The sequence below is a fragment of the Hermetia illucens genome, chromosome 1 (genome assembly GCF_905115235.1).
Source record: "Hermetia illucens chromosome 1, iHerIll2.2.curated.20191125, whole genome shotgun sequence".
Lineage (NCBI taxonomy): Eukaryota > Metazoa > Arthropoda > Insecta > Diptera > Stratiomyidae > Hermetia > Hermetia illucens.
Window position 1 is genome coordinate 218,433,258 of NC_051849.1, and position 13,480 is coordinate 218,446,737.

Below are 13,480 nucleotides of genomic sequence, written 5' to 3' on the forward strand. Positions count from 1 at the left end.
CAACCGAAAGTACAAGAACTGTGACCAGATTACCACTTATGAATAAATTCCGCCCCCATGATCGACCAAGGTTCAGTGTGAAAGACTACAGGAAAAGAATTAAGGCTCATTCAACTACGACTACAACCTTGGGTCACCTCGGTCTCATATTCGAGGCCAAGTCAAAGATCAAGACTCAGGTTCCCAACCAGAAAACTTTGTGCAAAGAAATAACAATAACCAGTTCAAAGTTCAGACTCTACCACCAATCTCAGCCACTGTGCTTGCACCATTCTTCCAGCGGATTCCAAAGTCCAGTGCAAATTCCTTCAACAGTACGACAAACGTCTTCAGCGCCTCCGCACCCCCCGTGACCGCAGTCACGGTACGAGTGCCACGGTTTGGCAACGGCAATGATATGAAACTTAATGTTTTTGGCAATCACAACTGATTTTGCAAGGTGTTCTTCATCTTCTGCTACTTCTCATCTTTCTTTTCGGGACTGTATCTGGAAGGTCTCGCGTCTCCATGAGTGATAGATTTTTTTTATTTTCTTCCCTCGTTCATTAGAGAGTGACAATTTTTTTTTTTCTCACACTGGATTATTAATTCGAAAAAAGTTTATCCAGAGATATTTACGACACGCCCCACCCTCATAGTTTTCATTATCACAAGCATCTCCTACCTTTGATTGAGGGGTCCTAAGTTCGCATCGACTTAATGTCGGACCGGATCAAATGGGGGGAAACTTACTCCTTTTTTTGGTCCACGGACCCCTGGTTTTGGTTTTAGCATCCAAACTTCAAAAAATATTAGGCGAAGATGGCTTTGCGGTTTCTTACCAGGGCAGATGCAAATCATCAGACGCTACTTCACATCTAGCTTCGGCCAAGCTGCTCCCAGGACAGAAGTGAGGCAGCGTCTGACGATTTGTCTCTGCTTGGTAAAAAATCGTAAACCCGTCTTCGCCGAACTATTGGCCGCGTTCGAGAGAAAAATCGTCCGAAGAATTTTTGACCCCCTACATGAAGATGGGCAATTCCGTACCGTAACGACGAAATCATGAACGATACCACGACCGCCTGGTTGTGGATAAAATCCGGCTCAACAGGTTGCGGTGGGCGGGTCACCAAATCCGTATGGATGAGAATGATCCAGCTCGGAAAGTCTACAAGGACAAGACGGAAAAGAAGACATGGTAGACCCTGCCTGAGATAGAACCCCAGACAGTTTTCGCGGATATCAAATTGGTGGACCTCGGCGCAAAAATCGGGGTGTCTGCAGTTTCTTACCAAAGCAGGCCTAAACCGGATACCGGTTGTTGCGATGTTGATGATGATACTCCCAAGAAAATTCTGGAGGAGAACTTCCTATATGTGTATGACTAGCTCATGAGCAGCGGATAAGGACAAAACTACAGCGTAGTTCACAACTCTAATCTTTATTGAAAAGTTGACCTCCTTTGTCCTTTGTATCAAGTAAGATAAGCAACCAATGACAATGAAACCTAAGATCTTTAAGCTTGTATGTAATTTACCTTATTAAAATGGATTTATTTTTGTGTCACTCTGTTCGTTTATCTTAAATCTTTTGTGACATATCTAAATTCATTCCATGCATGGAGTTTATGGGGCTACCAATACAAATGAACGAAAAGGGGGTATGGACATTGATTTGCAAAATAAGGAAATTGACGGGGTAAAAAGTACAAATTTTAAGTGACACAGGCCACATTCTCAAAGACTTTCAGCGTACAAATCTGAAAAAAATAAGATGGTGACTCTCAGACGCTGTCTACCGAAATATTCTTCCATAAGAAATACACAAAACCCTTCATGGCTGTAGTGTTGGGCTTTGAGTTTCCGGCTTGTTTTTACTGAATCAGATTCATACAATCGTGGACCACTTTAATTCATTATTCATTTAATTGGATAAAAATTGGATAAAATAACAGTTTTACCGAATAGTGCGGGGCCTTTTCAAACTCGTGAGGAGCACGAATCGAAGGTTCATATTTGCAATGTATTCCCGAAACCTCCGCAACCAGCTCCATAAACTTGATGACTTCTGTTTTTAATATCTCGTTTTTTGCTTGCAACCGTGCAATCTTCTCCTTTAACACTTGACTAGATTGGCGTCTAACACGACACACTCCCCGGACTCTTAACGGCATTATCGAGGGCCTCATCACTATTTTCTCAAGGATTCGCTCTCTATATCGATGGTAAATCTGCCTGGAAAATTTCCGCAAAAGGGGTATCGTCGTAAGACACAAAAATAGCACTGCAACCACTTTCCAATCGAAATTTGACATATTTTAAAAAGTGGAATCAACACCAGTGTTCGTTCCAACAGCTCACTGAGAACTGTCGTCTTATCGCAGGTGGTACCATGGATAATTGTGCTTAGATAGTGGAAATATAAAGTGCATTCATGCTACACCTGAGTAGTGTATGCAATCTCCCAATCAACATGACCTGAGTATATTTACTTTTGCAAAATCCGTACTAAATTAGGTAAAGCTGCAATTCTCTAATATCCTTATTCTTCGGAAACAGCTACCATACCTCGGAATCGAACTAATATTTTAGCTTCCACCTCTTGTGTTTGTCAAAGGTTTATGATAGGATTCTGGAATCTGCAAACGCTTCTCCACCACGGTATTGAGGCTCCCCAGAATATTCACTTGCTCCAATTTCACCAATACAAGTTGGACCTGCTGGGGTTGAGCGAGGTAAGATAGTGGGACTCTGGTGAGCAATAGCTTTAAGAGTTATCTTTTGGAAGTATGAAACACAAGAGACACCACGAAGATCTGACTGACTGCTGAAACTTAAGTGCGAACCGACGAACGTGGGAAACTGCAGGCTCTTATCGCCACTACGAGTTGGGTGAACGTGATGTGTTTAAATTCCAATGGTCCGTGGGTTCGACATCATAACATGCAAGGATAAATTCCCTAGGGACTTTCTCAATTCCTACGCCACGAAGATCAACGACCCCTGCAAATACATAAAGCTCAAGATTACCCCATACGATGAGATTTTCGGGAGACCAGTGGCTTACATCTGATTACCAAAATCCTCGTGGATAAGGACTCGTCCAATACTCGTCTTCCTCCCCAGGATCCCCATTGACTACCGGACTTAGAAGGAGGAAATCAGTTAAACAATGAACCTTTTCTACTCCACCAATAAGATTGCCTAGAGCCAAAGTGCGGTTCGAAGTCAAGAACACAAAGGTGAAATTGTTCTACGACAACGGATAACGACCTGGACCCAGTCAAGGAGCTGTCGGAGAAGATGAAGATCAATGGTCCGACGAGGCCTGACGAAACCCCTACGCAAGCAAATCATGCCGAAGGTAGGGGGTAAATAAACCTGCAGCGCTCAAAATGAGCTTCATCTAATTTGCAGGCCTATCATCCAAAAGGAAGACATCGATGTCATATTCATGCAGAAACGCCGGATCGGGGGAGGCCGAAACATCAAAAGAGTTAGTTAGTGAGAGTAAATATTAAATTTATTCCACAGCATAAGAAACACTGATCGGGCAGACCTAAAGCATGTATCCTCGCCAGAAAAGGCCTGCACACTTCTCTGTGTATAAATCCTAGTTTTAGCGACCAAATCGCGATCAAATAAAAACAGGCGGAAGTGGAAAACGTATATATATCCTCGGCTCACATGAGTCACGACCGATGAGCTTCCCCACGAGAAGTACAGCATTTGACGTCCATCATCATAGCGAAGAAGACCAACCTTCTGATAGGCTCCGACGCTAATGCGAGGCATTCGCTTGAGAACAGCTTGAAAATCAACGAAAAAGGAATCTCTCTTCAACTTTCGGTGTGTAAGAGGGGCGATACACTAAGCTTCCATTCTCCTGCTCGGAGAACTGTGACGGTTGAGAGCAGGTCGGCCATATCCCCCTGCTAATCGCTTATGGATCTTTCATGGTGGAGAAGTCTAATGCCCTGCGAAATACAACAAGAAGACATTGCCACGATGGTGGAATGGAGATCTGTCTAAATTTAGGAAGTTGACCAGGGAGGTCTTCAACATCTGATACAGGCACACTGGGAGCCATACAAGGACTGCCTGATGAGGCACAATTCGATAATCAACATTGTCAAGAAGCGGTGCTGACTTGACCATTGTCAAAGAATAGAAAGCACCAGCGAGTCTCAGGGAGTTCCTGACAATGGAGCATTCATACTAACCAAGAAAGTCTCCGGAACGCAATCTTCAGATAAGACCCTGGAGCTCCCAGGAAGGGTCAGTGCTCTCATATTTAAATAGGATCCCCCTCCTCCCATTATGTTTAAAGCGGCAGGGGGCGAACGATTAGGCTAAGGTGGGCCGCCACAGGGCCAGCATATAAACTAGCCCTCAAGAAGAGATAAGGAAGACGGGGGCCGCTCGTCGGGTAGATATCCGAATCGGCTCAGAGCTGATCCTTCCCCGTCCGTTCCTCGCGCATTAAGTTTTTATAAGTTAGTCCTCTCCCTTATCAAGCCGTTACGCATTTTAGTTTCATGGGGATTGAAATCATCGGTGGTATTACTCCGCCTCGAGAGTTCACGTCTCTATTAGAATAGTTTACCCCGGGTGGGTTTTGTTTTATTGACTCCTGAGTCAAGGCACGTGATTGAATCTCTGTGTCCTGGCAGGGAGATAATATGTGAGAACCAAGAACCCCGACCCACATCTCGCCGAACTACTAGCATTCGGGTTAACTCCAGCACGTGCCGTCCGGTTCCATATATTATCTCGCATAGTCGGTGTTCACGACTGACAAACCTGTTAGGGGAGTTTGGTTGGTTGACAGCCTTGGTGACCGTGTTGGTCCCAAGATGATGCAACGCTGGACTCTCATGGTAACAAATAATAGAAATAAGCAAGCGTGCCTTGACGGAATACTTAGCAGCTGGTGGTGCACCAATTTTGGCCTTATGGTTGTGATTGGTCCGCCCAGATGGTCATTTTGGTCATCATCAGGCCTGACGGGAGAGAGATGGAAGGGCGGGATTCTCTCTAGGCTTGAAGTTTTTCTAGGCTTGAACGTGCATATCTCCTCGACTTATATGGCTCGCGACTGTCAACTCCACCAAAAGAACTACAACATTTGGCGTTCATCATCACAGCGAAGAAAATCAACATGTTGGTAGGCTCCGACGCCAATGCGAGGCATACGCTTGGGAACAGCTCTGAAATCAATGAAAAAGGAGTCTCTCTTCGACTTTCGATGTGTAAGCGGGCCAAGACACCAAGCTTCAGGGTGGAGAAATTTAGAGTGTCTGACAAGAGGTCCTTTTCAGACTACAGTTGGCTACGGAAGACGAACTGAAATCAAAGATAGGGACTCTCAAAAAGCCATTCGAAACGGCCTTCAAAGTCTCGTGCTGGGCAAAATAGTACAACAAAAAGACATTGCCACCGTGGTATAATGGAGATCTATCCAGACTCAGGAACTTGTCAAGGAGGTCTTCAACATCTGCTACAGACACAAATACTGGAGCCATGCGAGGATTGTCGGAAGAGGTACAAGTCGGTAATCAAGACTGCCAGAAAGCGGGGCTGGCTGAATTGTCAGAAAATCGAAAGCACCAGCTCTCTGAAGTCTCTGAAACTCAGGAAGATTCTGAACAAGGAACATAGGAGCCCACTCTTTCTTTAAAAGTCGGAAGGCTCTAAGAATCAATTTTCTGGTGAGACCCTGGAGCTGCTTGAAAATGTGCACTTTGCCGCCAATGAGAAGATAAAATCATTTGAGCTATAAACTTCTCCTCCGCATATAAATTTCCGGGTCCAGAGGGTATAATGCCAATCATGTTAAAGAAACAGAAAGAAAGAGTTGTGGCGTGGCTTGTAAAGATTTACCGGAGCTGCATTTCATTCGAATATGTACTGCACCCCTGAAGATGCTTGTGTGTAGCTTTCATACCGAAAGCGGGTAACTACGACGATGGAGGACTTCAAGACATCCCCTCAAGGACGACCATGGAGAGGACGCCCATCTCAGAGTCTCAGGTAATAGCACGGTCGGTTGAGCGGTCTCTACACTACAAGCAATAAACCCTAGCTGCTTTCTTGCATGTAGATTGAGCATTCAACAACTTTAGTATCAAAGTTATCAAGGAAGTTCTAACCAGAATAGGAATGGAAATACATCTGACCTATTGGATAGAATCCATGCTAAGAACCAGAATAATCGAATCTAATCGAGGAGTCTGGATGGCTTAGCGATAAGAGCGTTTGGCTGTGTAATAATCTCGAGCGAGCGCAATGCTGACCACATTGCCTTCTAAAGTGTTCGATAGTTCTGTCTGTTATTACGGTCTTGAATGAAGCGCTCTAGCGCGCTCCAAGGCCCATCATAATCTGAGATGGACCCACTTGACGCCGCAGGGTGACGCCACTTCCCTCGTGCTTTGATTGACAGTGATAGATGAAATGCTAAGCATATTAGAAAGGAACACAGGATGAAGATGGTGTCGCGTGCCGACGACTTGTTGATATTGGTGTCAAATTATGGAAGAGTGCTTTGGGAAAGGTATACCTGTGGGCTACAAAATGCAGACTTCAACCAACCAGAGCTGGTGCTTTTTACCACCACGACAAAAGTACCCCCTCCCCGCTAAATCAGCAAAGATTGACTTTTTCCTCCGATGTAAAGTATCTGAGTGTGATCCTGGATCCCAAGCTAAATTTGACACTGAACGTAGGAATGAGGGTCAAAAAAACTCTGTAAATGCTGCAAGAGGACCTTTATAAGGAATTGGGTTCTTCGGCCGGGGATGGTTCTCTGTGTAGTGGTAGGCGCTGAGCAAGAAGTGCAGTAGAACCAATATGTTCCAAAGAACGATATGTGCAGGTGCGCTGGAGCTCTACCGTTCTGCTTGTCAGGGATGACACAGGAGTGCTGTGGCGTGCAGTGCTGACAAACTACGTGAGTTCGTATGCTGAACAGAGAAGCCCTATGGACATAAAGAATATCTTAGACAAAGTAGCTCGGGAATTTTGGGCATTATCAACGGATTACCCCACACGAAAACTGAATTTCAAGAGGAATTTTGCTGCGGTTGTGACTATGGTGACGTTTTGCAAGATTGTAGTCGATGCGACAGTTTTCTCAGATACACACATAGTATAGTCTTCCAGAATTTGCAAGTGTACTTCAAGTGGAGGTACTGGTCATACTGTAAACCTGTCGATGGCTACGACATAGCCCGTGCTCCAAACCTAGCATAGTCATTCCAACCAACTGCCTAGCAGCCATTAAGACTTTGTACTCAGCGGCAAAATCCCCCAGGCTTGTGAGGTATTGCAGGGAGGCGTTGAACAGTCATGCCTGTGGAGACCGCAAGACTCGTCATACCATACAATTGGAATTGCCGAAGTTGCAGAGAAAAGGGAGAAACTCAGGTACTCTCTCTACTCTCAGGTACTTCCTTTGCGATTGCCCAGCTCTAGCTTGAGCCAGAGCGTAGACACTATGTAAACAATTCTTTGGGGACCTTAAAAAGATCTCTGGTTGCAAAGTGAGGAGATTGCTTTCCTTCATAAACACTACGAGCTGCCCCTGAAGATCTGAGCTGGATGAATACGACACCCCTTGTACGTCCTTCAACAGCGTTATTTAGAGTTTTCGGTGCGGCCACTGATACCTACCTACCAGGGACCCACGTTCGGCTTCATAATAACGATTCCAAACGGTTAATGACGGTCAAGAAGAAGAAGAAAAGACCAAAAAGCTACCCCAAAAGCTGAGAGGTTGGCCGGACCTTAGTGCGAATCAGCTAAACTGTCCAGAGGTACAACACTTCCACATTCCCGAACCTGAAGAGCATAGAAACAAGCAAGCCTGCGTCAACGGGACACTTAGAAGCTGGCAGATTTGCACCGTCAATTTTGGTAACTTTTCCAATTTTTGTTGTAGCTCTTTCCTTATGGTTGTGAATAGTCCGGCTAGATGATCATTTTGATCATCAGGCCTATAAGGAAATGGAAAGGGAAGGATTCCGTTCGGACTAAGAGTTTTATCAGGAGCCCGAAACAGACATTTCCGTGAAAACCAGGGGTAATAAGCAGCCCGGATGATTTTCACTCTCAGCTTCGTTTTCCACATAATTTTCACCCCGGGTCCGGATTTTCTCTCTTCGACCCTGGTCATCATTAACGCTTTGGAGCAATTACGAATGAATAGATGAATTATTGCTTGATAGGTAGAAAGAGTGCGCATAGTCGGTGTTCACGACTGACAAACCGGTTAGGGGAGTTTGCTTGGTTGACAGCCTTGGTGACCGTGTTGGTCCCAAGATGATGCAACGCTGGACTCTCATAGTAACAAATAACATAGAAATAAGCAAGCGTGCCTTGAAACTCCGCCATGCTATTAACATAGTATGCTGGTCCCAAGCCCAGGTAAAGGAGGAGGGTTTGAGGCAACGTACTCTGTACTATCCTCAGTAAAAATAAAATGCTGAGATCAGGGAAAGAGATAAATAGAGTATAGTTGAAGTTATTCTACTATGCTAAATCCTATCTGATCTCTCTTGGTGACAGGCCCCGCGACAGGTCGACCAAGAAAATGCATACAATGTCGTTACAAACATGATGATCGGATTGAGTCACAAGCCTCGGAGAAATGCTAGGACGTCCACCTCAGTCGACGCGGCAGGACGGGCCCCGGTCCTGTCGAGAAATGGGCAAGGGTTCTTGACGCATGGACGGCGTCAGGACGTAAGCAAATTAGTCCGCACACAATGAACAAAACAAATACGTGTTTGCACGCTAAATGTTGGTACCCTAACTGGAAAGATGGAGGAACTCGCAAGAGCCCTTCGGAAAAGGCGCATTGACATGAGGGTTTCCGTGATGCCATTAAAGAAGTCGAACGATTTGATGATCGGCTGATTAAGCTCACCATTATATCAGCTGATCGCACTATTCACTTCTTCACCGCGTATGCACCACAGACAGGTCGACCTGATGCCGAGAAAGATACCTTCTGGCAACTTCTCGATGAAAAGACTTGTCACGTGCCTGCTGACGATTACATAATCATTGCCGGCGACCTTAATGGCCATGTGGGTGAAAAGGCAGACGGTAACAGGTGTCATGGGGGAAGGGGTTCGGAGCGCGCAATGAAGGTGGCGAGCGTATAATCGATTTTGCGGATACCCATGACCTTGTACTTATGGATACATGGTTCATCAAACGATTGTCTCATCTTCCCACATTTTATAGTGGGAACAATAAAACGCAAATCGACTATATTTTCATAAGACGCCAACATTTTACCACTGTCACTGATTGCAAAGTCGTTCCCTATGAGACCATTGCACCTCAACATCGGCCGTTGATTGCCGCCCTGCGAATTAAGCCATCGATAAAACAGCGTGAGGAACGCACTGGCCCGCCGCGCATTAAATGGTGGCGATTTGGTGAGAAGAAAGAAGAAACGGTCTCACTCATACGATTGCCAACCATTACGAATGTGGAAGAATCATGGAACCAAATGAAAGACACGATCCACAAAGCGGCCTCTGCAACCCTCGGGGTCACCAAGCCGGGTAAGCGGTACATCAACCGAGATACTTGGCTTTGGAATGATGATGTTGAAATGAAGGTCCGTGAAAAGAAACGCCTCTACCACAAATTTCTCGACGATAAAACACCTGCTAATTGGCAAATTTATAAGAATGCCAACCGGGAAGCAAAGAAAGCGGTCGCTGTCACCCGAGCGAACCATTTCAAAATTCTTTACGATAAACTGGACACTCGAGATGGCGAGAGAGATTTGTATCGACTTGCTAAAAGCCGTGATGAACGTACACAAGATATCGAACACTTCTGTTGTGTTAATGATGGCGAGAATACTTCGAGCAGATTTCAACTGAAGAATTTGCTCATCCTCCACTTCCACAATCATTGCCGACATTTGGAGCAGTTCCACCAGTCAGCGCAACTGAAGTCGAGGAGGCAATAAAACAAATGAAATCGGGGAAAGCAACAGGACCTGACGACATCGCATCTGAGCTCTGGAAAGCGAAGAGCTGGGACCCAACACTGTGGCTCAGTGAATTCTTTAACCGGGTTATTCAGGAAGGAAGAACACCATCTGACTGGCAAGAAAGTAGCACTATTCCAATATGGAAAAAGAAAGGTAGCCCAGCAGAGTGTTCAAATTACCGACCGATCCGGTTACTTTCCCATACCATGAAAATTTTTGAACGCATTCTTGACAACCGTATTCGCGAAATCGTTGAAATAACCGTGAATCAAGCCGGATTTGTCAAGAACTGCGGAACTACTGACGCAATACACGCTGCGCGGTTACTCATGGAGAAACACCGTGAGAAGCATCGCCCTCTTTACATTGCCTTTCTGGATCTAGAGAAAGCGTTTGACGGTGTACCACACGAACTCATCTGGTATGCTTTACGACAACACTTCGTGCCAGAAGAACTCGTGCGCTGGGTTCAATTGCTCTACCACGATCCGAAAAGTAAAGTTCGAAGCATGGCGGGTGTATCAAAACCGCTTCGTGTCTCTGTTGGTTTTCATCAAGGAAGTGCACTCTCACCACTCCTCTTTGTCCTTGTTATGGACACCGTCATACGGGATATCCAACGTCTAGCGCCCTACACACTGCTTTATGCAGATGATGTTTTCCTAGCATCTGATAGCAAAAATGATCTCGAGAAACTTGTTCAAAAATGGAATGATCGCCTCATGCAACACAGTCTCAGATTGAATTTAAACAAAACTGAATTTTTGACGACACAATCACTGTCAGCGGCAGTGATCTGCCCAGAACTGAGCGATTTAAATACCTCGGGTCAACGCTATCAGCCAATGGAGAGCTGAGTTATGAAATTGCTTCACGCATTAACGCAACCTGGATGAAGTGGCGTTCCACAACTGGTGTTCTTTGTGATCGACGTATCAACGAACGTCTCAAATCTAGAATTTACCGCAATGTCGTCCGTCCAGTCGCTCTCTATGGTTCTGAGTGTTGGCCGACCATAAAAGACAATGAACGGCGTCTTGCGGTAATGGAGACGAAGATGCTACGTTGGACTAGTGGCGTCACACGTTTAGATCACATCCGAAATGAGGATATCCGCGATCGTTATGGGGTTGCACCGATCGTGAAAAAGTTGCGAGAGAGGCGTCTTCGATGGTATAGTCACGCAATTCGTGCAAACGAAAATTCACTTGCAAAGATTGGTCTGAACATCGAAGTCGATGGTAAACGACCAAAACAACGGTGGCTTGATACGCCGGATGGGGATTTGAAAGCCTCGAGATTGCACCCAGATCAGGCATTCGATAGAGCCAAATGGCGTAGCCGATCACGACGAGCCGACCCCGCTTGTGAACGGGACAAAGGCTAAAGAAAAAGAAGAAGATGAATTATCGCTTGCTAGGTAGGAAGGTTGCGCGAATCGATTAAAATAGAATTAAAATGTCTTTTTTCATTCAAATATTAAACTTATCGCTATCATGGAAGAAGACTCAAGTAAGCATGATAGTCACAATTCCCTCACTAAAGACAATCATCCCAAATTTTATAAACAAAGCCTATTATCAGAGCCATAAATCTTTATTGTCATATTTGATTTCAGAGTATCAGCGATACCCAAGATGTATTAAGCCATCTATCAGCAACGCAGCCAGTCTACACTTTCTGACCACGTTAGAAAGTTCGGACGTTGATAGCTCACCCATTCCGCTCGCTATCTACCTGACTATCGACGTGTGACTTGGTTTCGGGTCACCTAAAGGGCGTAATGTGGAAACAACGAGCAGTTGCACCTGCAATTCCCGCACCGCCGCCTAAATCGTGATACGGTCATGTGAATCATTGACGTTACACACGCTCCCAGACTATCAAATTCCAAAACATTGTGTTCCTCCTCTGCTCGCTTCATGACTGCCATTTCGTCAAAACACGGAGAACTAGCGCATGGAACGAAAAGTTGTTTGCCCGCTTGCCCAATGCTGACCACGGTATCAATGCAACGGGATCCGAGGCGGGTAGGCGAAGGACTGTGGCACGTCGTTAAGCTTGGAGTACGGAGTTCGCAAAACAAGGGGCAACGGGAAACTTGTTTGCTCGCCCAATGATGCGTTCGGCACGAGTAAACATTTGGGCTCCAATAAGTATGAAATCAGTCACTCGCCTATGCTAATGAAATTGTTTCTGTGTGGACTTTTCCACCCGACAACTAGCGCGATTCGATCTGGCCGGAACGTTTCAATGATAATAGCGGCGAGAGTGATGCCGCCCCTGTTCTTACCTGTGCAGGTGAATGAGGTCTCTGCGGTACGGTCGTCACTGTCTCGAGTCTGTTGGGGGTTCCGGCGGCTACTGACTGCAGCGCAATGTTCTGTGGGGACCCAGCCCCAACTCCGGGCGGTGCGTGATTCCGTTCATCGTCGTCTTCTTCGAATTGCACCCAGTTTGCCTTAGCTTGGTCGCCTGGGGTCGGTTTCGAGGTGTTCATTGCACGGTTGGGCGGCGGGAGACTGATGGAATGTGCATTGGAGTTTGGTGAGGTTGATAACTCAATGGCCGTGTTCGGGACGCGATCCGGCTCGTCGCCACCCGCCACCGTTGTTGGATTCGTCGAGTTCATTGCGAATTCGAATTTGATACTTCCGATTCAGACCACACTTGGAAAGCGGCACAAGCCACGGTTTCAAAGTCGCGGAATCCGGTCACAGAACGTTTTTGGGAAAGGCAATCTAGAACGACACCGACACGACTTTCGCCACTGAACCAGAACGCGGCACTTTCGAGCTGGGCAAATGAACGGTCCCGGCACCAACCAACCACGACTACGCCTAATCGTCTCAGAATTCTTGGCACTCTTGAGATCTTGGCAATGACCGACTTGATTACGTGGTGAACATCTTTAAGGAATCCTCCATTCGTACAACACCTCTGGATTCTGCTACGGAACACAGACCACACGCATTAACTATCGATTTCAGGCACGCGACAGAACACTTGCTAGGAACCTTCTGCCCAAAAAATTAGTAAAGGAACAAACGGAACCTGGCGTCCGCTAGCAATCACGAAAAACAAGTAGAATTGGGCGCCGTGTCACACCTTGCACTCAGCAGAACGGCAACGTTTCAGTCGACGGCCACGGTGAAAAGTTGCTCCAAGCTCCAAAGTTTTCTGCGCTCCGCTGTCACTGGAGGAGTACTTGCTACGAATAAATGGTACTGCGAAAGCACACAGGTGAAAATAGTGGTGGCCGTGTAAACAGACGTGAGAGCGAGCGAGACGGCCGGTGTTGGTGGTGCTCAGGTGGCTGACGTTGCGGAGGAACTTTGCTGGTACCATGCAAAGCGGAGCTTTTGCATTTGCATTGTACTGATTGGAGTTGAGTGGAATATGGGGGGAATTGAGTGGGTTTTGGGTTTTTACTCATTTGGGGTTTGGGTGGAAATTTTGAATCATTTGTGTACGAAGAAAGGTC

At 46.0% G+C, this 13,480-nt stretch overlaps 1 protein-coding gene across 4 annotated transcripts in view; it reads right to left on the minus strand.

The window, feature by feature from the left end:
* The window catches only part of LOC119646887 (transmembrane protein 268), a 53,311-nt gene extending 40,098 nt beyond the window's left edge, over positions 1 to 13,213 (minus strand). For 3 of the 4 annotated variants that reach the window (XM_038047523.1, XM_038047520.1, XM_038047522.1), the window contains exon 1: positions 12,290 to 13,212. In XM_038047523.1, the coding sequence (XP_037903451.1) occupies positions 12,290 to 12,628 (339 nt within the window). In that variant the 5' untranslated portion in view covers positions 12,629 to 13,212. Of the gene's footprint in view, positions 1 to 12,289 lie in introns of all 4 variants that reach the window. The other variant, XM_038047521.1, reaches the window with a different exon arrangement.
* Between the last annotated feature and the right edge of the window lie 267 nt (positions 13,214 to 13,480).